At 40.0% G+C, this 26,055-nt stretch overlaps 1 protein-coding gene across 1 annotated transcript in view; it reads right to left on the minus strand.

Annotated features, from left to right (window-relative positions):
* Positions 1-858: 858 nt before the first annotated feature.
* CPA6 (carboxypeptidase A6) overlaps positions 859-26,055 on the minus strand; it is a 47,419-nt gene continuing 22,222 nt past the window's right edge. The window contains exons 6-10 of the mRNA XM_032181138.1: positions 14,506-14,616; positions 14,193-14,283; positions 9,084-9,286; positions 3,901-3,985; positions 859-2,252 (exon numbers count right to left, since the gene is read on the minus strand). Coding sequence (XP_032037029.1) covers positions 2,065-2,252; positions 3,901-3,985; positions 9,084-9,286; positions 14,193-14,283; positions 14,506-14,616 — 678 coding nt within the window. The 3' untranslated portion in view covers positions 859-2,064. The remainder of the gene's footprint in view (positions 2,253-3,900; positions 3,986-9,083; positions 9,287-14,192; positions 14,284-14,505; positions 14,617-26,055) is intronic.

A 26,055-nucleotide genomic window follows, 5' to 3' on the forward strand; every position in this document is an offset into this window, starting at 1 on the left:
TCTGAAATGTTTAGTGTGATGAACCGTTATACTATGAGCTGCAATCAATCCATCACATCCGAATCTGGTTTCTTCTGGCCTGTATGTGGAAAAGGTTGTACTGTAGCAATCCAGTGATAAATTGTCTCCTGCTGATTAGGCATCTCTCACACCTTCTGTCCTTTACTTCAGTTCCACATGTCCTTATAACAGTTAAATCTTATTACTTAAATCCAGGATAACTCTTGACAATTGGTGCTAATATTTAATTTACACCACAACCAGGACTGATTGTCAAGAATTTGTACATAGCAAGAGTCTGTTGTTGTGGTCTTCAAAATATTTAATGATTACGGTCATAAGCAAATGGGAGATGATCATTGGATAGATATTTTTTAGAGCTTCCGTTACCTAGATTTTAATTAAGGCATATTAGAAACTTGCGTTATTCAAACAACTCTGAACTAATCAAGTCTGGACAAGCTTTCAGAAAGTTTGCTTAAAATAAATACATTTTATTAACAAAATGTTAAACTTACATATAATGGGATTCTGTCATCTTTGCTCACTGATTGCCTTTTGAAGTCCTGAAGACAATAGTATTCTTATTTAAATATAGTGCTCCCTAGTCTCATAAATGTTGTACATTTACTAAGTTCAAATATGTATCTAGAGAGGGTGTAGATTTTTTAAAGTATTGTATCTGTCAGATACAATATGTTTTACGGATGTTTTACAGATACAATGTTTTACAGATACAGAAAATTGTTAAAACCATGAACTAAGGCTTAACAATGAAATAGAATGTGAAGAATATTTCAAAAGCCTTTGATAAATTTATTAACAAATACATTTTATTTAACATGTTATGACATAAGATTAAACTCAGCATTAATAAAGTAAAATATATGCCTTTGCAGATATAATAAAATGAATAAAAAATAGTATTTTAAAAGTACCCCCAAAACCTCAACAAGTTGTTATATTCTCTGTGCTTTCATTATTATTCTTTCAAACATGGTGCTTATTTTCTCTCTTTCAGCTGTAAAGCTTCTGATTTCACCTCCATCTCTCTTAACAATCTATTATTAATTCCTTTAAAGCATGCAAAAAATATGACTTCCAAGAAGAGCCGCCACATAGCCACAGAGTTACGGAACTCACTGCAAGAATACCGATGAATAAAACATCAGTTAACATTGTAATTACAGGTCAAGACTAGGTCCTCAGCTGGTAGAAATGGGCATATACTATGGCAAAACCGAGAAGCACCAGTCACCTGCCTGGTTCCAAGCTCCTAGTCATGGCAATTTGCTTTGTCAGCTATGGCCTCTCCATAAAGCAGAGTATTGTATAGTTCAATAATATTTCATTATAATTCTTACAAATCTCTAGGGAAGTTACATTTTCAAGGGCAGTATGTTGATTTTTAGTCCACCCCAATATATACATTTGAAAGTCGTTATTTCCGAACAGTTAAAGGAAACCTTGGGTCAAATTCCTGCATTATATGAATAAAAATCAGAAAAGTGCATATACATATATATGTATAAATGCAGAAAGAAGACACATTGCTACCTGTAGCATGTCCAGCTGCAACTATATACCGCACTGCCATTTACTGCTATACACACAGGCCTGCGTTGGGACACAGTGCATATACATGAAGGTTAATTTTATCCCCTTGTTCAAGAGACTCCACTGAGGGAAGTCCTGTTTGGGAAAGCAGTAAGGCCAGGGACACTCTAGAAAGTAAGTTTTCTTTCAAGCATGTGTATATGGGACAAGAACCGCCGCAGTGAAGTCCCTGGCAGAGAATCAAAGCTTTAATGCAAAAAGAACTAAATATGTTACACCAAATGGAAAACTAAGTTACTATATCAACTTCAGGGACTTTTGTAGAGTAAAAAATAAATTTTTGTTTTTCTTTTCCATTTCTGGCCAGGTGAGTCTGGTAGAAACAATGCCATATTTCCCATTACCTTCTATAGCTTCTATAGCCTAAGCTTACCCTGACAATTAAACGCACTGAAAGGCATTGATGCTGGAAGTAAAGCCCTTAATTTCAGATCCTAGAAATAGCTCTCAATGGCATTTCTTCAGCAGATGAAGAGTTATATTTTTAACTGCAAGCATGGTCTCCGTGCAGGTTGGTTTGATCAGCGTCTCAGGAAGTAAAAACCCAAAATGGCCGGTGTCGCGCAGCTCAAATGCAAATGCATAGGGGATACCGTTTTTATAGGCCCAGTCCATAGAGCTGCCAGAACTCACATCTGAAAGAGAGAATTCAGAGAAAAGTATAAAAAATACAGTTCAATGCAGGTCATGTTGAAAACACTGGATAGTTATCGTGGTATTATGTCTAGAGCACACAGTGACTACAGCTACAATGCAAGCTGTTGCTCCCTGACCCAAAACACCCTTCAGAGAGAGGTATGGGCACCCAGCTCCTTGTGTAAAGTGCTCGGCCGAATACAAGATTAGACCCTAAATTTTCACATGAAAAAAGTAATAACTGAGTTCTCTGTGTAGAGAAACTTCAATAAAAGCAAACATTTAGTACACAGCCCCAAACTGTTCTTGTACCAGAGCTTTGCTTCCATGAAGATCTCCCAGCTGGAACTGTGCTCTGCATGCTTCTAGGTTTTTTTTTTTTTTCTCTTTTTTTTTTTTTTTTTTTAAGGCAATTCCTTTTCATAGAGAAGGGAAGAAGATGATAAAGTAAAATACAGTCTCCTTCTAAAGAGCTTTTAAAATTATTTTCTCTTAATTTCTGTCTCGTCTCATGATTTCCTTACAGTATGATTGCATTTGCATAGGTGGTGTCTAATATTAACAAACCTTCCAGAGGAAGAGTGTTTCTTATGCTTTTCATTATCTCCATATGTTGGTTACCCAAGACACTTATATTTATATAAAGATCCATCTCCTATGTGGCCTGCTTTCTTCTGCGCAATTCTAGCATTAATTCACACTGCTCTTGCTTCGACACAGCTAACGACTGCACTGTAATGAGCACAAGACGATGACTGTGCTGTGAGATGGGGGCCCACGGCACAGTGTGATGTGTAGAGCTCCAACCAAAACACAGCAACAGCAAAGGAGATGCAGATTACTTGGTAAGGATCTTGCTATTTACTTAAGCTCCTCACTTTTTTTTTTTTTTTTTCGTAGCCTGTTGTTCTTACCAAGAGAATTCAGGCCTCATAGTTTCAGTAAAGAGAATGACGTCTCGTTGAAACCTATTGAACTTCATTTCCTTTTTCCCATCTGCATGGGGAGCTTGTTTGACAAATGTTGTTACATATTTAAAGAGAGTATTTTAAAATTATTCTGTTTATAGGGGAAAATGCATTTGAAATCACCCTCTGAAAAAACGGAAGATATCCAAGTAAAGATACTGTTGCTATCAGTTACCATCATCTAGACACTGAGGCATTTGAAACCTAAGTTTTATGGAGATCATCTTAAATTTTAGAAGGAGCTCATGAATAGCTGTATCTATCACAAGTACATAGAGGGAGAGGCAAAGTAATAGTGAAAGCTGAAAACTACTTTGAATTATTTTCTCCCAAATATTTCATAACGTAGTAATGCATTTGCAGTATCTGGTAAAGATATGCTTTTTCAGATCTTCAGATTTATTTATTTAAATCTCTTTTTGTATGTTCTGAACATGTTACTTGCTGGATTTCCTCTCTAAAATGCATTGCATTTTATTCTCTTTTATTGCATCAATTGACTTAATCTTACTGCAATCAACTGACTGTCAGTTACAAAACTTTTTCCGCCTTCTTCACCATCCACAACTGGAGCAAAGTTCACTTTAAACAGCATTTGCTTCCTTTGTAATAACAAAGGTAGTCTCCTTCTTACTATAGTTGGGTGAAAGTCATAAACTTGTGTCAGAGGGAAACTCACACAAAGTGCTAGATGCAGGACCATATCTGTATCTTACGCCATAGGCAGACTGAAGAGCATTAACGGCATTATAGGCTGCAGATTCCTGTGTGGGGGAGAAAAACAAATGCATAAATTAGGTTCTGAATTAAATACTGCAGTGGAGTTGGAACCTGAGCTATGGATTGCTGATTTCCGGCGCAATGCCATGTTCTGTAAGTCTGCAGAAAACAAACTAAAATGATTTTAAGCAAGAAATGCCTTATTTATCTTTATTGACAGTAATTCCCTAACACTAAGAACTTGATTCGGTATTTTCATGGCATAAAAAAGCTCACTGCACTGTGAACGGTCAGCCATTAAATATTTCTAATTATAGGTGTATATATACCATTTTTTAGGCATTTAAAAACTATGCAAGCATATTCTGCCAACATCTGCAGATGTATTTCCCAGTCCACTAAACCTCATTTCTGCTGCTGGTTGAAGGTTTCATTCCACAGTAGTTCAGCAAGCAGGAAGAAGGAAAGAGGCAAATTCCACTCCTGAATCTCTGGTAGACTGGGGAATATTCACCGCTGGTCTAACTTTCTCTGGGACCAGGAAACATAGGCTTGGAGATCTATTTTCACTATTGCAGAAGTGCAGGTTCAGTGCTGTGTGGGGAAAATGAGCACCTACATTTCAAGATCCATATGGATACAGTCTGTTTAGGAGGTTCACAGCATCCTTTGAAACTGCGTGCAGGAGGCCTGGTGCATGGCAAGTCCTGAGGGTCACACATGACTACTGCTTAATACTGCTTGCAAACCCATAGGAAGGATGCACATATTTGAAAGAAAAAGGAATATTATGATCTCAAAGGAAAGGACCCTGGAGAATCATAGACTCACAGGATCACAGAATCACTGAATGGCTTGGGTTGAAAGGGACTTTAAATACCATTTAGTTCCAACCCTCCTTGCCATAGGCAGGGATACCTTCCACCAGACCAGGTTGCTCACAACCCCATCCAACCTGGCCTTGAGCACTTCCAGGGATGGGGCATCCACAGTTTCTTCAGGCAACCTGTGCCAGTGCCTCACCACCCTCTGAGTGAAGAATTTCATCCTTATATTTACTCTAAATCTCCCCCTCTTTTAGTTTAAAACCATCCCCACTTGTCCTATCACTATCTGCCTGAGCAAAAAGTTGTTCTCCATCTTTTTTTATAAGACCAGTTTAAGTACTGAAAAGCTGCAATGAGGTCACCCTGGAGCCTTCTCTTCTCCAGGCTCACTAGACCAAGCTCTCTCAGCTTTTCTTTACAAAAGGGGTGCTCCAGACCATCTTCATGTCCCTCCTCTGCACCTGCTCCAACAGCCCCACACCCTTCTTGTGCTGGGGGCCCCAGACCTGGATGTAGCACTCCAGGTGGGGCCTCACTAGGGCAGAGCAGAGGGGGACAGTCACCTCCCTCACCCTTCTGGTTGTTCCTCTGTTGATGCATCCCAGGAAGCAGTTGGCCTTCTGGGCTGCAGGCACACACTGCTGGCTCATGTCAAGCTTTTCGTCGACCAGAACCCCCCAGTCCTTCTCTGCAGGGATGCTCTCAGTGAGTTCTCCCAGTCTGTGTTCATGTCTGGGATTGCCCCACACCAGGTGCAGCACTTAGACCTCATTATGTTCACACGGGCCCATTTATCTAGCTTGTCCAGCTCTTGCCGAATGGAAAAAGAAATTTTTACCCCATTATGAAAATCTGCTAGACACAACTGGATTTGGTTTGTTTGTTTCTCAGCACAAGGAAGATTGTGGTGGAGATTCTGGCCTGATATTTTCAGTTTGTCTCTTGTCTTCCTCTCACCACATCCACGAGAGGCTGCACGAAGGCAGGAGCTGCTCAAGTCAGTGCTGCCCTGCACTTCTGCAGGGCTGGGACCTGGGAGCCAGCTGACGCCGACGGGCAATTTCTGACTCACCCCACACCAAGCACGAGGAGGTGGCAGGAGGCCCAAAACAGAGGGAAGTACTGTCTTTAGGGACTATTCCTCCTCTTACGCATGCAGATGCCTCAACTTTTGTGAGTCATCACACACAGGACCCTGATGGGGCAGGAGGTGTCAGATCCTGTGAGGGCAGAGGGCTTTCATTGCGACAGTGCGCAGTCATCCCAGTAAATGTGCCATGGAAAGGAGAACACAGCTATGAGAGAGAACACTCCCCGCATGAGTTACATATCCTACAGCAACGACAGAAAACAGGCAAGCCCTGTCGAAATCATTCTGAAGAAATCCTTTGGCAATTCCCATTTTAAAGCAGCACAACAGCACTGAGTTCTGCGCAGAGGCAGCAACTGCCCGAAGGTCAGCCCAGGAGGGACCCAAGTACGTGTCTGGCATGTAGGCAGGTGTCCCTGCACTGCTCTTAGCCTGGAGGGATGCTGCTCACTTCCCCTCTTGGAGTTATGTGCCAAAGGGGGACATTTCACACTGTGCAGATCTCACTCTGAATAAACCTGGGCAACCAGCCCTTGAACACCCCCCCCAAAGGAGAAAGCTTCACATACAATTGTCAGATTTTTACAAGGAGATACACAAACTCAGTCAGGCCATATAAGCTCACCGTAAACACTATTACAAGTGACTGTACAGGAGAAAAAAAAAAAAAAGGAGTGAACAGTAGGTGAAATTTAAAACTCTCTAGGTAGATGAAGGTTTTTGCTGCATTTTTTTTTTTTCTTAAAGCACACTTTCCTTTTAAGTATCTTAAAAGGACAGATTTCAGGAGAGTGTTAATAAGGTTCATAAGAGACTCGTGCCTAAATTAGCCCAGAATATGCATGTTGTGATCAGTACACAGCTCTCCAGTTTCAAAGCAGCTCTGAATAATTGAACGCTTTAATTGAAATGGTAACTGACAGCTCTCTAGAATGACACGACCCAGACAGAAACATCCTTTCTTTAGCCTGGGATTAATTGTGGCCCCCTGTTAACACCAACTGCTATTTATCTGCTGTGCATGTGGAGTCCACGTGGACCAGCAAAGCTTGCTCCATCAGCAGCAGGAAGCAGAGACTGCCACTTCCCATCTTACTGCAAATCTCCAAGAGAACTGGAGAGTCTGGAACCTCAGCCTAAGTCACTTCAAATTTGAGACATTTCAAATATTAAAGATTATTCATTTAGGAGCTGCCGGGTGACGAAGCCTTTGGCTGGAGGCAAATATTAAAACACATAAATAAATAAGCTACACTATTCCATTCATTTCCGCTATAACCCTCCCATACCAAACTTTCTAAATAACAGGAAATCACTTTGGTTTCTTATTACAACCTCCCTCTCCTTTTTGCCCCACTGCAACAAAACCAATGCCAGAGTCAAACAGTGACAGAACATTGAGATTTGGTGTTTGACTTCCATTTGTCCAGGGCTGTTGTCTAAACCAGTGTCTTTGTCACTTTAGGTTCGCACTCAAACTCCCTCTGATGCAAAGCCTCGTGACAGACTCAGGGCACACCTATCACTCACCAAAGATGGACTCCTTCGGTTTAAAAGCTCTGGATGGAAAAGTAGAGTGTGTGCACTGAGGGGCAGTTTCTCTCTCAGAAAGGAAATAACCGTCAAGCAACAAGAACATGTACTGAAGATTTATTGGGATGTATGAAAACTTTCAGAGATTCATTTTCCTTCAAATGAATTTCCTAATACTGTGTCTGTTGTCTCACATTACTCCTGGTATTGTTGGTATCCAGCAATCATCCGGCAGAGGAGATGCTGATTCTTCCTAAGATCATGTCTTTACCTTTTGCTGTCTTGTCTGTTCTAAAATAAAAGGATGTTTGCACCTGCTGGTTTTCGAAGAAGTGAGATCCTGGGGTTTTCAATTCCCAGACTACAGTTTTTGGTAATTAATAGCTACCAGTTCATTTGGGAAACCCTTTGCCGTTCCCTAAAAGAGGGTGGAGAAAGTAGAATAAAAACAAGTTTCATGGATTTAATCAGAGTCAGTGCACAGTTTGATCGCCAGTCTCCACAAGTTCATATTTTTAGTGCCTTTGCCTGCACAGCTAACTTGTAATTTGCTCTATTTCCCAAGAATGACATCAGACAGGAGAAATTTTAGTAACTCATGAAATTAAGTGTCTTAACAGAAATAAACCAACAAAGAGGCTTCAGTTTGTGCAGTGCTGGCTGCTCAGTCTCCTGAGAGGGCAGCTCAGTGAAACTTCAGTGAATCTCCAGGGACTGACAACATCATTTATTTTGCACAGGATAAATGTAAGATGCAGTTAAGCTCCTTCTGGAGTAAACTAGCTTTAACTAGGAAGTTAAATGTCACTGCAACTTTCAAGGCCAGAATGAGAGATATATGGGCAAGGCAAAAGAAAGATGCTGGCTAGTGATTGCTGCAATATGTGGCTGTGAGCAGGAGCAAAGAGCAAGTGAAGCTTGAGCAACATTTCCCTGAGAGAATAGGCTAAAGGGAGGGTTTTATGCACAGGAGTCTGGCTCAAAGCAGACTTCGTACTGCAAGCAGGGGGAATAGCTCTCCTGCATTTGGATGAGCATAGAATACATGAAATGTACATATTTGTAAATCAATAGGCTTGCATCAAAAAATATGCTATTAATTTATTCTCCTAATAAACAAAAGCTCCAAAGTACTTGATGTTAATTAACTGCTTGTCATCAAGTGGTAAAAATGCTACGTCTGAGCAGGTTGATACATATGGCAATAGAAGCTTTATTTTTGGTGAAATCTATGCGATTTCTCCTCTAATCAATAAATGTAAACCTTTTCAATTTTATTTTGGTCATAAAATTGAAGATGATCTTCTTTGTGCTTCAAGTGTTCCAGTTCTGAGCATGAAGGGACAGGATATCAGCTAGATGATGCCCAGGGACTTAACTACATAATTCCCATTACTGTTAATTAAATAAAATGATAATAACTATAATTAAAACCCAGGGATTTATCCTATAGGGTAATTTGCAGGGACTGATGGATGGAAGGCGCTATACCATTTAAATCAAATTACTGCTGACTCACTTTGAGGGAAGGCTATCTAATCAGAAATGAGATTGTAAGCGGATCCAGAATAAATACTGCTCAATATTAAATATGTGCAAAGCATTGAAGAAACAACCCTCTTCTCAAAATGAAAATGTACCCAAAAAATGTTATATAGAGAAGTGTATTCTCCCCAGCGTTAATGTACTTACCACACAACTGAAGTTTGGAATAGTTTCATATTTGTAAGAGTAAGGGTACAGCAGCATCTGTGCATATGCGTGGAAGGACAAGTAGGCTTTTATTTGTTTCCGATGTTTGCGGAGAAAATGAGCAACAGCCTTTACTTCAGGCTCAGACTCAGGGTAGGGACCACAGTAGGTGTCATCGCATGGGTGAAATGAAGCACCTTCATCTAGAGATGGAATGAGAAAGCTGATGGTGAGCAATCACAGGCAATTTCTATGGGTCAACTCCTGGCTCAGCCTTATGTGAGCCTCCGTGCAAGAGCATGAAAAGCCATAAAAAAATTGCTTAGTCTCTGTGCAAAAGCATGAAAAGCCGTAAACAAGTTGCTTTTTTTGTGAATGATGGGCATGAGCTAGTGGGACCTCAGCACAGCAATCTGCTTGTTCATCTAATAAACACGCCAAGTGGCCAACTACAAACAGTTTTCCCCAGTGGATGTGTTTTTAACCCAAACAGAAAAGGAGAGCATGGCTTCATTGTATTTTCTTCACTAGATTTCCATATGAGGGGCACATTTTATGATAGCACTCTGGCATAGAGGTTTTATTAAAACTAGTGAGGGGTTTCAGTTGGTCTATTAGGAATAATGGGAATCTTTCACCAGTCACTGCCAAGACCAGTCTAGCCCTTAAGAGTAGTTTAGTGTACTAGCTTATGCAGTGATAGCTGCAATGGTAGGTAGATAACCTCGACATGCATTACCTTTGAGACTCGTTTCAAACATGAGAATAGTCCCTGACTACTGCCTATTTTTACTCTCGCAAACCTTATGGGAAAAAAATGATGAGCTGCATAGGATGGTTGCTCAGTTAACTAAAATAGAAATAATCTCAGCTTGCACAGGGTTTATTTTTCTTTCAAAAGGAGCAAGGGCACACTTGTGAGGATTTCTTTCACTGCATCGTTGTGCTCATGTGGCAGTAAGCTACAGAAGTGAAACCTACATGTAATATCCCATGAGGTAGTGAAAGATGAAACTCAGAAAAGGAGGCGTGGTAGTGGCTGCTTTATCACATAGCAGTTCTGGTCCTAAGCCACCACCTCATTTACAGCTTAGGACTTGGGCCTAAAAGAAGAATATTTATGCAAATCTATAGCACTCTTTTATCCACTGTGATTTCTAAATGCCACATGCTTCACACTGACCTGCAGAATAATAATTGTTTGCTACATTTCCTGGTACCATCAGGGATTTACAAAAGCAGTGCTTTATCAGCTTTCCTTTGTATAGTAAGTACTCCCATCTTCAAATAATAAGAAAAAAGCAGTGTGTGAGGGTGCATAATAATATGAACTAAAGCAGGGTTATGCGATCATCCTAATGCCAAAAAAAAAAAATAAAATAAAAAGTGGAAGGATTTCACACTGAAGCTTCATTTGTAATAGGAAAAATGAGGCTATCATTCAATGGCCACAGGTGGGGATATCAAAAGGTATTACTGCTTAGATAGCAGTGGGTATGGAAGGGTTATGTTGAGGGCAGATGGTGTCCTCCCTGCAGAACAGATGGCCACCAAGTCATCCAGATCCCAAGAGCACCCTGCCTTGATGTCTTGTCAGATAATATAGCTAAAGGAAAGCTATTAAACAGAGCCTCCAGAGCTACTGCTTTTTTTTTTTTTTTTTATGGATGCTTCATCTCCCATAACAGTGTTCTATGCTGAGCCATGAAAACGAGTCTCCTTTTTAATAAAAAGCATAATCCTACAAGCTAACACTAAAATGACCCAGTGGTAAAATATGACTCAGTTTAGTGACTTTTAGTGAAGAAAAGATTCTCTAAACTGCTCAGCCTACTATCGTGAGCCACTTGTAATCCCAGCTGTAGTTAATGTTTTTCTTTAAGTGAAGCTGGCTGGTGGTAAAGAGACTGAGTTTCCATGGTGCCCATGGACAGTGTAAGGATATCCTGAATTTTCATACTGCAAGTTCTTTTACAGTAACACAAGAAATAAAAAATGATACAGCATGTATCAACAACTCCTGTGAAATTTCAAAGTTATATTCATGAGAAGAAAATGGAATTGCGTTAAATATCACCATGCTGCCTTATTTTTGTACCTGGTAGTATATCAAGGGTATCATCCAGCATATATCATAAGATCAAAAGTACAAAGGAAGCATGTGCAGAGACTGATAAAACCAAGTCTAACTGGGTACACATGCAAGACTGGGAGTATGGATAAGCTGGAGCATGATTCTCAAACTTCCTTGCAGCCACTTCTCCTGTCAGTGTGGGGTGCTGTCCTCAGTGAGCAATGGGGTGCAATGGTAAATGAGATGCACTGGAAATTTTAATTCCCACTGCTTCTTTCTCAGAGCTTTGGATGCAAACCCTTTCACTGGATTTGCCCTATGAAATGATTTAATTCTGTGTACCTCGTTATTGGCTTTAAAGTTGCTGTTTATCTCATGAATTAAACCATTGTGATACTTATTGCATATACATATATATATATATACATATATATATATATATATTGCAAGGGACATTTGTACATCAGAGATGTTGAAGTCAGTATTCACCTGGGGCTGTGTGCAATTTCTGTGCACTAGTTTGGGCACAGGGGCGCTGCAAAATGGTATCTATCACAATCAGTGACATAACCCATTTTTCAGCCCCTAGAGAATACAGAAGCAACATCATAAAGCTTACATGAAAGTCCTGCACTAGAAGGGCAGAGGAAAGCAGAAGGGATGCTGTGCTATCTTTACCAAATAGCTCAGTGCAGCCAGCACACAGTGGCTTTGCTGGGGCTGGATTCTGCTACCACACACCTGCCTGGGAGTCCTGCAGTGAAGTTCAAGCCTTGGCTGCAAACTGTAGGCGTGACTGAACCATATTAAAAGTTTTTTACAAGCATACGCAGTATTAAATTTTAAATGCATCATGGTTTTACAAGCCTCAACGTGTGATATGATCCAGATTCTTCTCTGCCTCATTTAGAGTCAGATTAACAAGAACACAGGCCTCCAGGTGAGGATCTTCTGAGCACCAGTCAGCCCTGTCCATGAAAGAGCTCTTTATTCTCTGCTGAAAGAGAGAATCAGGTGGAATTTAGGGTCCAGTGCGGAAAGCAGAGCATGTGCTTAGTGGGATGATGAGCAACTTTGAAAGAATTTTTATTTTTTAAAGTTGTGGTGGGGAGCTGCCTTTCATTTATAGTGCAGGGAAGAGATTTAACAAGTAGTGGATTGCAACACACAACACATGTGTATTGTTATGGTTTCATTTAGCTTAGATTTTTTTTTTTTTTTTTAAAAACAGAAAAATGAGCAAACATTTTCAGGACTGAGTAAAAAGTGTTTAGGTTTTAACACAGTTGGAGTGTTTTAAATACAGGGGAGCAGGAAGAGGGAGGAGCAGAGGGATTTGAACCCAAGAAAGATTAATTAAGTTCTAGAAAGAAAACACACTGTGTGAATATTAATGTTGCATGATAGATAACTATAGTATGGTTCTGAAGATTTTTAAGAGAACTGTTCATACCAATTATGCCGGTGACTTCTGAACAGTAAAAACACATCCCCAAAATAGCTGCAGTTGTGATTTTTGCACTTTAGTAATAGATAATAGCAGTGATGCAGGAATTTGGTTCCTTTTTACAATATGTTTTGTGGCATAAATGTGCCTTGAAGATCATGATAGCAGCCCTAGGACTGTTTTATGAGGTGTAGGGATTCTCATCTAAAATCTAACGTCTGTAACTGCTTCCATGTCAGTCCTCTCTTTACTGCAAGTAGAGTTGATAGAAATTGGAAGGTCCATAGTGTATGGGTCCGTACTGTATTCACAGAATCACAGAACTGTAAGGGTTGGAAGGGACCTCGAAAGATCATCGGGTCCAACCCCCCTGCCAAAGCAGGTTCCTCAGAGCAGGCTGCCCAGGTAGGCGTCCAGACAGGCCTTGAATATCTCCAGAGAAGGAGACTCCACAACCTCCCTAGGCAGCCTGTTCCAATGCTCCGTCACCCTCACCGTGACGGTGAGGCATACATATTGAATGTATGCTTCTGTTCACTCTCATCTCTTTTATAATTCCCCCAAGCAGATAATTTACCCTTACTCTTATCCTTACAATTTTCAAAAATCTATATAGGCAATCAAATCAATGAAAGGCAGACTGCACAGTGCTTAGCCTTACTGCAAGAGGTGAGAGCACTGTGGAAACACCTGGAAAGTTCCAGAAGAATAGGTCAAAGGGAGGACCATTGTGCTAACACCATGCAAACACAGTTTCAGAGAGGTGAAGGAAGTTGCTCGAGATGGGAGAGCAGGTCAGCAGAAGAACCAGGTGTATAATGCTGTATTTGACAATGAAGGGCTGTTACTTTCTGCTACACCAGAACTTGTGTGGCTGCTGACTGCTGTGTGAGAGTAGTATCACCTTGCTGTAAGATTTAATAAAATACCATTTCATGTTCAGCTGATCCATTCCATATCCTTCTGGTAATATTTCATTACTACTGTGCCCTCTATGCAAAATTTAGGTCAGTTTTTATGAAAGTATTTACAGAAATTCAGGGAGCTTGAAAATTGATCTCCATCTATTTAAAAGCTTTTTCACTAAATCACTAAAAATAATAGTCTTAAAATATTCCCAGACCTTTCTCTACAAAGCAAATCTGAAGTTTCCAAAACTAAGGTCATTTCAGAGAAGAGATTAATTAAATAAAATGTAAAATGAAGTCTAAAATATTTCCTAAAGTTGTAGTCAGGTAAATTCTGAAACGTGACAGGCCAAACTCAATACTATGCTTCATATGATTTAAGTTATTGCAGAAATGCAGAACAGGTGTATGTGTGGTTTTTCACTTTTGCCACAATTACCATGAAAACTTTTGTGATAAGATGTGTTTTTCCAAAGTTCAAGCCTTTTTTTTTTTTTTTTTTTTTTTAAGATAGATGGAAGACTTGAGCCCTGCCTTGTGGTGTTATAGGAAAGCAGCTTCAACTTTAACTGCTTTAACTGTGGAACACTTCACAACTGATGTGATCTAATCCACTTACTGTGTTGATATATAAATACAGGATAATCTGAACTGGTGGACCAAAGTACTTCCAGACTTACCACACCATTTCACTTTCCAGTTGCGATTTGCATCAACACCATAACATGGGAACCTGGAGTTCTTTGATCTTGTTTTTCTCCAGAATCGATCCTAAAGTAAGTTTTAAAACAGTTAATTAACAATATAATTAACAATATTACTATAGTTTGATGAAAATCTGTCTGTACACACAAATGAATTAATTTACTTCCATTTTGCATGACACAAACTGACGGGTCAGATTATACAGAAAGTCATGTTTGAATGACAAAATAAACATTCAATCTTTCCTGTCTGAACAATTTTTTGAGTAATACTACTGACACTACTTACATTTGTCCAGCTAAAATGGTATCCATCCACATTAAATACAGGCATAATATAGAAATACAGCTGAGTTAGCATCCTTCTCATGGCAGGATCAGTCTGGTATGTTTGCAGAGCCTACAGGAGAAAGGTCATAGTATGTAGCTTCCATAACAAAAATAATTTCCTGGTTAAGTGTTGTGACCAGTTAAGACGGTCATGCAGCCTTTGGAACTATAGAGGCCTGTTTCTACTGCACCGTTGGCATTCTTAGAGCTGTACTGGAAAGGCTGACATCTTCCTCTAAATGTGATTAAAGGTAGTGTGTGTATGTGAAAAAAGTTGTTCAAAAGACCCTATTTTTCTCAGTTAATTTTAATAGACAAGAAAATACAACTCACATTACATAGAAACAAATGCACGTGAAATGTTTCTTGATGTAAGAGCTGAAAGTCAGTGGAATAGTTTCTTAGCTGAGGAAACATGCTTAGGTCCCATAAGCCAATGGAGTGCTATTGTTCCTACCAGGTGATGATTTGGTGAGGTCAGAGCATGTATAAAAGTATTTAAGGCTCACCTTATGTAATCTTTTGTTGTATTCAAAGTAATTAACTATATTCACAATCATCAATAAAAGCAGCTTATTCCTTTACAATATAGAAAGCTCTGTACTTTTGGAGAAGCTCAGGTATAAAGCTATAAAGGAAGAGGAAGTCTGGGTAGGGAAAGGAATTTTTTTCCATTCTCCATCATAGAGAAATGAAACAAACCAGAAACTCCTCAGCAGCTATTTCAGGGAGAAGAAATTTGGCTGAGGAGGAAACAAGTCACCACAGATCACTTCCTTGACATTTTAATGCTTTTCTCTTTTTAGCCAGTATTAACAAATACAGCTCAGCTTGGGTCTTTGTGGTGGGTATTTACATATCAGAGATAACAAGACTGGCATATTTGCTTGTGGCTTTATCTGTGCATGCCATTCTTTTACTGCAAGTTACATCTGTAATTATGCATTTTGTTAGATTGAAGAGTTCTATATACTGTATCATAAACTGGAAGAAGAAACTCTTAAAAATACTTCTAAAAAAATCTCCTTAAAAGAGCCAAACATAATTAATTAATTTATGGCGATACACTCCTTAAAGACTACAAGGATAAGCTTTGAATTTTTTTCAGAGCTTTTCCAAATTTGCAAGAAGGGACATAATGAAAATATTTGAATTAATACTTTTAATTCAAAAGCTACAAAATCATAGAATCATAGAATCACTGAATGGCTTGGGTTGAAAGGGACTTTAAATACCATTTAGTTCCAACTCTCCCTGCCAGGGACACCTCCCACCAGACCAGGTTGCCCAAACCCCCATCCAGCCTGGCCTTGAACACCTCCAGGGATGGGGCATCCACAGCTTCTCTGGGCAGCCTGTGCCAGTGCCTCACTACCCTCTGAGTGAAGAATTTTATCTTTATATCTACTCTGAATGTCCCCTCTTTTAGTTTAAAACCATTTCCCCTTGTCCTATCACTATCTGCCTGAGCAAAAAGTCTCCATCTTTTTTATAAGCCCTCTTTAAGTATTGAAAAGCTACAATGACGTCACCCTGGAGCCTTCTCTTCTTCAGGCTGAACATTCCCAGCCCTCTCACCCTTTCTCCATAGGAGAGGTGCTTCAGTCCTCTGATTATCTTTGTGGCCCTCCTCTGGACCTGCTCCAACAGCCCCACACCTTTCTTGTGCTGGGGACCCCAGACCTGGACGCAGCACTCCAGGTGGGGCCTCACAAGGGCAGAGCAGAGGGGCACAGTCATCTCCATCGCCCTGCTGGCCACCCTTCTGTTGATGCAGTCCAGGATGCAGTTGGCCTTCTGAGCTGCAAGCTTGCACTGCTGGCTCGTGTTGAGCAAAATTCCAAGCTCCCTTTAATTTTTTAAAGCTGCTCTGTTTTATTTTGAATGACTGCTGTATTTTATGAAATACTATGGGAGACTTCGGAGGGCTTTAGTGCTTTGGAGGGCAGTTATACTTTTCAAACTTTTAAGTCTTAAAATTGATTTAGAGGCACATATATCAATCATTTAGTTCTGTTCTTTAAAACATATATGATTTATCTTAATAAACTGGTTAGCCTTTCAGAGTACCATTTCACTTAAAACGTAATGGACCTGGCACAGCTTTCTTCATGGAAAGTGAGAGTGTAGATGGTGTAAACTGGTATAAGTGAGATCATATTAATTCTTTCTGCTGAAATTATTTTGTCCTTCATAGTAAATTTTTATCTGGCAGTTTTATTTGGCACATGCAATAAGGCAACACAGGCTGTATAATCTTACCTCCCTTAACTGGGAGGTCTTTGGCAACGTGCCTCACAGGCACTAAGGTGTGTCATTGCTGGAGCACAGCACACAACTTGCCTTTTGTGCCATGACTTTCAAATCCTCCAAATAATGATCGTGCGAACCCACCCCCAGCAGTGCTGAAACATTTTCTCCTCACTACAGCAGAAGCAAGACAAATATAAACCATTAGTGAATTAACTGCATTGTAGTTTGCACACAGCCCTCAGAATACAAAGTGATGCTACTTCATAGAGCTCGATTCTGCTTCCCCATCATGCAATCAATAGCAGCTTTGCTGCTGAATGCGCAGAGAGCCAGGCTGGCCCAATAAATGCTGAATAGTGTTATTAGTGAATGAACAGATGATGCAGGAACCCTGCCAACAACGTGCAAGCAATCTGCCTGGGGGATGGGGGAAACGACTGGTGATTAATAGGAGGGGGCTCAATCATCTGGATCAGCAGAGAGTAGTGGTTTCTGATCAAGCTATGCCAGCTTAGGCTGGCTGAGGACCCAGACCATACAGAATTTAATTTGGGGGATGAAGTAAACAAAAGAGCCAAAGCAATAAAGCACAAGAGTTTAAAATGGATTTAGGACACAGTTGGACTTTTTATGAAGTAAAGGGATTGACTCAGAAGAACAAAGTGAGGAAACAGGTTTGAGAGAAACTCTGAAGTTGCATGTGACCTTAATGATTTGCTGTCCCACAATTAATAATTATTATATTTAAGGTAACAATCAGCTTATATTGTTTCTGTCTTTGAATTTAACATTCACACTGAATGTTAAACGTTACTATTTTAGCATAGAGAATTGACTCCATTGCTGTTTTACCAGAAATCACACACACACAAAAACAAAACAAAACAAAACAAAACAAAACAAAACAAAACCTTCTGATAACACAGGATTAACTCCTCTACACATTTACAAAGACATCAGTTAAAACATCCTTCTGATGGCAGCATATAATGTTTTACTATTCTCTGTATTTCTTACATTTTAGCAGGGTGATACTATGATCTGCCCTTCAGGCCTTCATGGCCACTTTATCAGTTTGTCAGTAGTTTTCTCTGTCACTGTACTTGGAAGCAGTACATCCTTTTATCCCCATTTTCCTTTTTACTACTAATGCCCTGCTCTGGCACTCTGATCACAAGCAGAGCAGTAAACCTGTTTTTAAGGAGAAGGTACAAATGAGTACCTAGAACCAACCATCTAAAAGTAAAGGGTCAAACGTTCAAGACTGAAGCTTGAACTGTGTCTGAAACCTGAAACCATTTTTTTTTTCCCAAGCAAAATCTTACTTCCTCTTTCATAATATACAGAAAACATTGCCCATAGGAGGAATACAAAAACAGCAATGGAGAAAAATGACAGTGTGCTGAAACTCCTCTGCAGCACTCAGAAGAGAGTCCATAAAAAGACTGTGCAAAGGAGAAGGAGCTGTGGTATCCCAGGCTTGCTTATAGTACTACTTAATGATTCAAATGGAGAAGATACTGAAGCAGAGAAAAGCCAGAGGGACAACAACATGATTGATATGTTACAGAAACAATGAGCAGTCCCACCATGTCTGGGACCACTCTAGCAATAGGAGATATAGCTTCTTGGTTCCACTCAGAGGGGTAGTACATAAAAAAACCCTCTTAAGTCCCAAATTGTTCAAGGACTATCTAGGTGGGAAAGGAAAAGCCTGTGTTATTCTGAAGCACTATGAATTCTTTAAAAGATAATTGTGTACAATCTGGTAATTTGTGTACAATCCTGGTAATTGTGTACAACTAATGCCCACATGAACTTGGTGGCAACCAACTGAGATGTTGGTCTTGTATATTGAGGGAAACCCAATATAATTCACTTGAGTAGATCATTAAATTTAATAGTTGAGATGCAGCTAAATAATTAAGATACACATTATTGCCTATAGGTCAGTTTCTGAAACAGCTAAGTTGTTGAAAGCACGTAATTTTCTTTCACAGTGTTTCATGATAAATAGTGCCTTTGCATATCAATAGTTTTACTGAGGTCCTATTTTAGTCAACATCGTCATAAAGGGCTGGGTTGCTAAAATATAAAACAGTATTTCTTCCCTAGGACAAGTGTTGAAGCAACAATGTGAATTGTCTTCATGCACTGAACACTCAACAGGTTAAAAGCCCTCATGGGTCAGACTTTGAACATCTTAGTGATTAATACTCACATAGGAGTTTACACTAGCAAATGTCATTGAACAATTCCTACTACAGGCACAAGACAGATGCAAGATTACCTTTATTTTATCAACATGCATTCACATTGTGAAAAAATGAACAGCTGCAAGCACAATGAAAGTAATTTCAAGCTTCTTAAGATCATGGGTAGTTGGGAAGATGCAGCTGGGTAGTTGAAAGTGTACAAGAGAAATAATGCAGGGCTTTTTTTCCTTTTGGAAAAGAAAAACCAGAAGTAATTTTAAATATGTATATTTTCACCATCGTGAAGGTGTCACATCAAAGGAGAGGACCTTCTCTAAACAATAATAATGTTGAATAGAACCTGGGAAAATCCATTATGGACCCAAAAAAGAGAAGAAATACTGTACAGCATAGAAATGGTTTGCCACAGCTGTTTTTAAAACAATGCATCACATGCCTCATTGTGGTGATATCACGGTACTGCACTCCATCCTTTTTGGCATTGGCTTAGGTACTATCCATTAAAATAATAACAATAATAATAAAGCATCACAATTACAACTGAAGGCCCAGTCCTGGAAACTCCTGTTAGTAGTGTTCACAGCTACTTTATTTTCCTACCCGTCAGAATTGGTACACATCAGTAACATCTGTTTTCAGTAGTAAGAATGTGCTGGAGAGATGCACAAACTCAGACCAAAGTGGGATGTAAGTTGGCTGCGGAAATAACAGACATTGTTCAGAACTGAACCAGCTGTGGAGTGGAGTGGAGATGTTGAGTGGTAGCAGAAACTAGATACAGATAGGTGTGATTATGGCATGGAAACTTCAAATGGCAGGAACAGCATTTGGAAGAAAGAAAAAATCATGCGGATAAAACAGATCCTGCATTTGTACCAGCACCTCTTGCTGTTGAAAGGCTGATGAATGAAGTACTGAGTGAAGAGGCTGAAAGAGGAGATCTCTCTGATGGAGCAAAACCAAATAACATCTCAGGCAGAAGCTCCTGACAGAAAAGAATGAATTAGCTAAAGATAAGTAAGGCTGAGTGTCTCAAATATAGATGCTGCAGGATGAAACAGATGGATTTTTCCCCCAGATAATGGATATACAGGGAGCACTCAGAGAAGACAATTTTATTTATTTATTTATTTATTTTTGAGGCTAGGCAGCTAAAAAGACAGCTGGGGAGACTAGAATCTGGCAAACAATAAAAATTAAGCTCAAATGATTGTATGACATTTACTGAAAAAGCTGTCAGAGCATTTGTGTAGAGATCTTTCACCAGGTGACTGGCACTTCAAGGTGAGAAGAGCTCAGTCCTCACAGTGCCACAATCAGTCACACTTGGGAAGGAGGCTGCAGGGGGCCAGAATGCAGCCCTTAGAAGTTTCTGGTCCTGTTTTAAGAAACAAGGGTGAACACAAAACTGATGAACAGGAGAAAAACACAGAAAAGAAGATTTTACAGAGTCAGCAGATGTGGTGGTTTAAAAACAACCAAGAAAAAATGTCAAGTCAAACCAACATCAGCTGAAGAGATTTAGCTGAAGGGAAGGGACCTTGGAAAGAAGGAGTGTATCCAGCTAAAGGGTGAAGGGAAAAATCTACAGATACAGTATTTGTTTTCACCTTACATGCCTCTGACTCTGGAATATTTCCAAAGATTTCAAAAGCTCTTCGAGTTTCTGAGAGCCAGTGCTCACATATATGCTAAGATTAGGGGTACATCTGTCCCCAGGAACAGCAGTGGTATAAATGTAGGGCATACAGAGAGATACAGTCAAGTCTTTGCTTGCTTTCCTGCACAGCTCTAAACCTCTGCTAGGAGAATGTGAAAAAATGGAGATGGAAAGCATATTTTGGTGTTTTTGTGTACGTGTGTGAACTAACTACATTGTCTCAAAGAATTCCTAAACACAGGTGTAACGAGCATTCTTTAAATTAATACTTGTGTGAAATAGTGGATTGTAGGAATGTGGCATTTCAGCTGTACCTGTCTGAAAGGCTTAAGTCTGTTGAGAAGTGATAGGTCAAGAATATAATCTTTAACAAACATTAGTGTATTGCTTCACATAACTCTTACAGACCCCTGAGGTCAGAATATTTATGAAGTGGGTGAAAAACTGGTGTCTGAATCTCTTAATCAGTGGGGGGAGCAGCCAACATTTTGAGGCTCTTCTAGTTATAAAGGTCGAGGGGAAATAAATCTCCTGAGTCTTAAAGGCTTAACAACTTTGATGCAATTCAAGACCCAGAAATGATCCAGAAAGTGAGGCTGCTTTCCTGACAGTGTGGACATCAGCACTGGAATGAGTGAGTGACTGAGTGCTGCTCTGCCTGCTGATGCAGCATCTCACAGGTGGTTTGTCCATCAGGACCTGGACTGTGGAACTTTGCAGAATGAGTATAAATGCTAAACTGGCTTTCAGCAGTTCTTAAAGTAGGAATAGTTATAGCTTTACGGCCTTCTGACCACATGGCCTGACTAGCACTGAGGAATAGCCAAACCTTTTAAAAATTGATGCTGTCTTGGTCTCCTGCTTGGACCTGCCTTTGATCACACAGTTGTCCTCATCCAGTTCTGTATATATATGCTCTATTATTTTAGGTATTCTGCCTTCACAGTCAAGCACTTCATAAACATTCACTATAAGAATCTGAGGCCTCAAACCATCCAAAATTCCTGGTAAAAACTGGTCTCTGGGGCCTGGTCTGCAAGCAGGATGGCTGCCTTATTGGCAGAATGCATCCCACAAAGTGTCTCATAAATCAGTCTCAAGCTTAGAATACTGTAGGCAGGTGTTGCCATTTTGTTTCTTGGACAGTGTCTGTATTTCTCTTAGCTCAGTGCTATGGAGTGCAAAGATGGGATTCAGGCCTGGCTATGGCAGCAATCAATATCAATGTCAGCATTTAAAAAAAATCTGCCCAGCTTTTTTTTTTTTTTTTAATGTATTTATTTTTATTTATTTATTTGTTTGTTTGTTTGTTTTGTCTGAGGTTACCTGTCTGCTCCCTGTCTGCATGATGAAGCACAAACACGTTGCCTTGGACAATTTGGGAAATCATATATTCGGGATCATAGGAGACACATTTCAGAATTTGGACTTGCAACCATGCATCTCTCAAATTAAGGTATATAGAGCATATTGATACCTTTCTCAGATTTGGGATTCTTTTGAGATTCGACAGCTATTATGACCCACATGATGCAGTGCTGCAAGGGTACTTGGCTTCAGAGTGCATATTTGGATTCTTCTTTTATACAGCTCCTTTCCAGTGGATAGGGGTCAGGGAATTGTTATAGGTGGTCTAGCAAGGTCAACGCCTGAACCAAACATTCAAAGAATAATAATATTATTTTGAGGAAAATCCCCAAACTTAAACATTTCAAAAATGTAAGAGCCTAGGGAGTCTATGGAAGAGAATGCCACCATTCACATTGGAGGTGTAGATCTGCTGAAATGGCAGTTTTCCTTTTTTTTTCTAGAAAGGCCCACTTTTGTGGATTGGTGACGAAGGTGGTAGTGGAGGGTTACGTATTTCCAAAATGTCAGACTATTTGCATTATCATTTGAAAATCTGATGAGGCCACTCACTTAGGGAACTGCATTTGATCTCAGTGGACTTTTCCGTTCTGCTTGCCATTGTATTCTAAGAACATTTTGTCATGAAGAAATATATATATATATATATATATATATTTTTTTTTTAATGGAAGCTGTTAATTAAATTTCTTGAATTTTCTAATCCTTCAGGTTTAAAATACAGATTCTTTCAACAGAAGCGAAGAATAGGGCATCTTAAAGTTATACCTCTTGTATTTTGTTTCTGAAAATGTTGTATGAGCAACATTTCAAGGTTATATATCATTGACATGGATCGAATGGCAGCATTTACTAGAGGGAAGAAAGTCAAACCAGATGTAATGTGAATCCTCATCTGCTTCCACTAAAACTGAAATTGAACCTAGTTTTGATGTTAATTTGAACAGCAGCCTGTGAATAATATTTCAGATTTTCAAAACAATGTTACAATCTTACATCTGAGGTCTGGATAATTAGATATCTGAATTTTGCTTTTAGTCTCTTAGCTGCACACACAGTGAAGAGGAGTTAAATGCTCTTAGTTAAGACATATACATACTTAATATACTTATATATTAAGTATACTTAATATATATATATTAATATACTTCTGCAAAACGTCTGTAGATTTTGCTTCCTTGTTTATGTGAAGGGCTATTTAATTTTGGTTAAATATGTTATGTCTGATTTTTTTTTTGTGTGTCTACTGCTTTCTACAAAGTAATTACACATAACAGAGTCCCTTTCTTTCCAGTATGTAATATTTACCAACCCATTTTAATGTATGATTAGATTCCATGCAGATGTTTTAAAAATGTAGGAGGATATATATATATACATATATATTTAATTTGCTGCTGTGGAAACAAAGTCCAGGTTGCATTAGATTCATTTATCTTTGCAGGTTGCCTTCAGAGTAGTTCACGTGTAATCAGTTCCATTTCTTTTCACAGTTCGTATTGCTTCCCTATACTCCACTGCAGGTTTCTAATATTTCCACTATCAGGGTCTTTATTTCTGGCCCTATTCATCTGAGTAAGGCTTGAGGTTGGTGGAACTCCACTGTAAACAGTTATTCGCAGCAAATAACTATTGCCAGGTTTTCTACTACAATACAGACCCAGACACTTCTCTGTGGCTCATCAGCTGGTACCTAAAACTCTGATCCTGCATGCACAGAAGTCCCATTTCTTGACCTAAAATTCAATGACCATGAGGTAGGGTTTCTCAGAGGCCACCAGTATTGTTAATCCCTGTAGAACATCTGATTATCTTTAGCTGAGACTAAAGGCATTCAGGGCCGCCTACTACAGAAACAGACAGTGAATTTCTTATTAACACCAGACCTATGGGATACCAAGCCAAGGCCAGAGCTCATCCTGGAGTAGCTTATAATTTTTTAAAAGGGGACAACAACAAGAAAACAAAAAAAAAAAAAAAAAAAACGCTCTGAAACCAAACAATGGTCTTTGCTCTCCTTTTGTTTCAGAACACAAGAAGGTTGTTTTTGTACTTCACAGTTATATTACTACATAATGCAAAACCCTTCCCTGTGTGTTCTCTTTCTCTTTGAAAGATCCTTGTGGATCTTTCTCCCTTTTCCCTTAGTTCAGCTGTTCCTTTTCTCTAACGATTGTATTTGCCTGAATCTAGAAGGAGCCTGCATAGCAGGCTGCCTCTTGTCTTCCCACGCTCTGGTCCCACATCCTCATTTCCCAAGTCTGCTTTGCCTTGCTCTGCTTTGCATTTTCAGATATATGTGTACCAGGTCCTGCTTGGCTGAGCAGCTCCAGATGCTTTGGAGAAAGCAGGGTGTTACTGCCTGTGCCCCAGTAAGCTGCTAACAACCAGTTGCCTGGTGGCACCTCCACCCTATGGGAGGGAGATGGTGTCTCCCATGCATGTAGGAAATTAGCTGGCACACCCCAACCTGTTGCTTCCAGGGGCACAAAGAAGATATTGAGGGCTCCCAAGCTAGCTGGGATATCTGGACATATCCTGAGTTTGAGTATAAAGTGACATTCATACATAGAGGCTGTTTTCTAAGCAAAATCTCCTGAAAAGCCTTGTGGTACACTGGAGTATGGATACTTGAAAAGGTGGATTATGTCTTGAACCCCATATAGACCTCCCACTTAGATCAGGAGGTTTCCTATATATAAAATAGCTTGGGAATTAAAAGTCAAGTGTCTCAATGTAAGCGGTAATAATATTTTCCTCAGCTTATGGCCATCAGGACCACAAGGGCACCCCCAGCCCTTGCTGTCAGTGCCCACTGACAGGGCACCCCACCCGGCCCTGCCTGGCCATGGTCTCTGCTGAACTGGGCCCATCCACAGGCCCATGTCCTGGCCTGGCCTTGACCTGTCCCAATCCCCAGGGATGTCCTGATTCCTGGCGCTCCTGGCTGGGATGGTGGGATGGGACAGGCTGCCAGGCCCATGTCAGCCCTGGCCATGGCTCCCAGGGAGCTGCCAGCAATTCAGCAGCCTGACAGTGGCAATAAAAACAAGTGACAGAGTCACAGGGTGAAGTGAAAGCATGATAAAATATTTCAGTCTGCCTGCACAGTAAAGGGACGCGCATTTGCTGTTCCTACTAGAGGAGAGCCTAACGTTGCATAAATCTAGCTCCTCCTTTTGCTTGCCTTAAATCATTGGGCTTGTGGTGCTATTCCTTAGAGTCGACAGACATGCCTGGAAAAATCGTTTTCCGAGTGGACTGCCCTTTCTCAGAACTGCCCTTAGGCGCCAGGGAGGATGGAAAGTGGTGCTTACAGGAGGTGTTTGCCAGAAAAAGAGAATTGCAGAGTTTGAAGCACAGAGAGACCTAGAGTTTTCCCAGAGTTCTTACTCAAATTGCCTGATCCCTTTGAGAAAAGCATTATTCTAATTCAAACCATGTAATTGTCTTGTCCCTTCTCCCCTCCTAGCCATTTTAATGTAATGAGGCTGCAAGCACAATTCTTATCCTGATGCATTTTGTTTTAATGCTGGATTGAAGTATTGCTCTAAGGAAAGAAGAAAATGTCTGTCATCAGTGAAAAATGGCAATCCATGACCAAGATGGACAGAACTATACATTCTTGTATATATGTCTGAAGGAACTCTTCAGTTCTGTAAAAACTTGCTTTAATCTAGGAAAATGCCTTTATATAGTTAGTGAAACATTCCTACTAGCAAGCTACTCTCCGAGGATCTCAAATAACAACCAGAAGGTTTTCCTATACACACACACAGCCTATGTTCTTCAATAAGCTCTACAGAGAAACCTCACGATTTTTACCTTTCTGCCACATTGTAGTGCTTTTTGTTAAAACCTCCATGAGGAAGGTGTACCTGAGCAGAAGGCTTTCCACCAGTGCCCATGTGTTCCAAACCTCTCCTTGCCTTCCTGCAGCCTTTTCTCCAGGGTGGGAGAGCTGCTCAGGAACACTTGCAAGTTTCTGCACCTTCACACTAACAACATTTGT

Source organism: Aythya fuligula, chromosome 2 (assembly GCF_009819795.1).
Source record: "Aythya fuligula isolate bAytFul2 chromosome 2, bAytFul2.pri, whole genome shotgun sequence".
NCBI lineage: Eukaryota > Metazoa > Chordata > Aves > Anseriformes > Anatidae > Aythya > Aythya fuligula.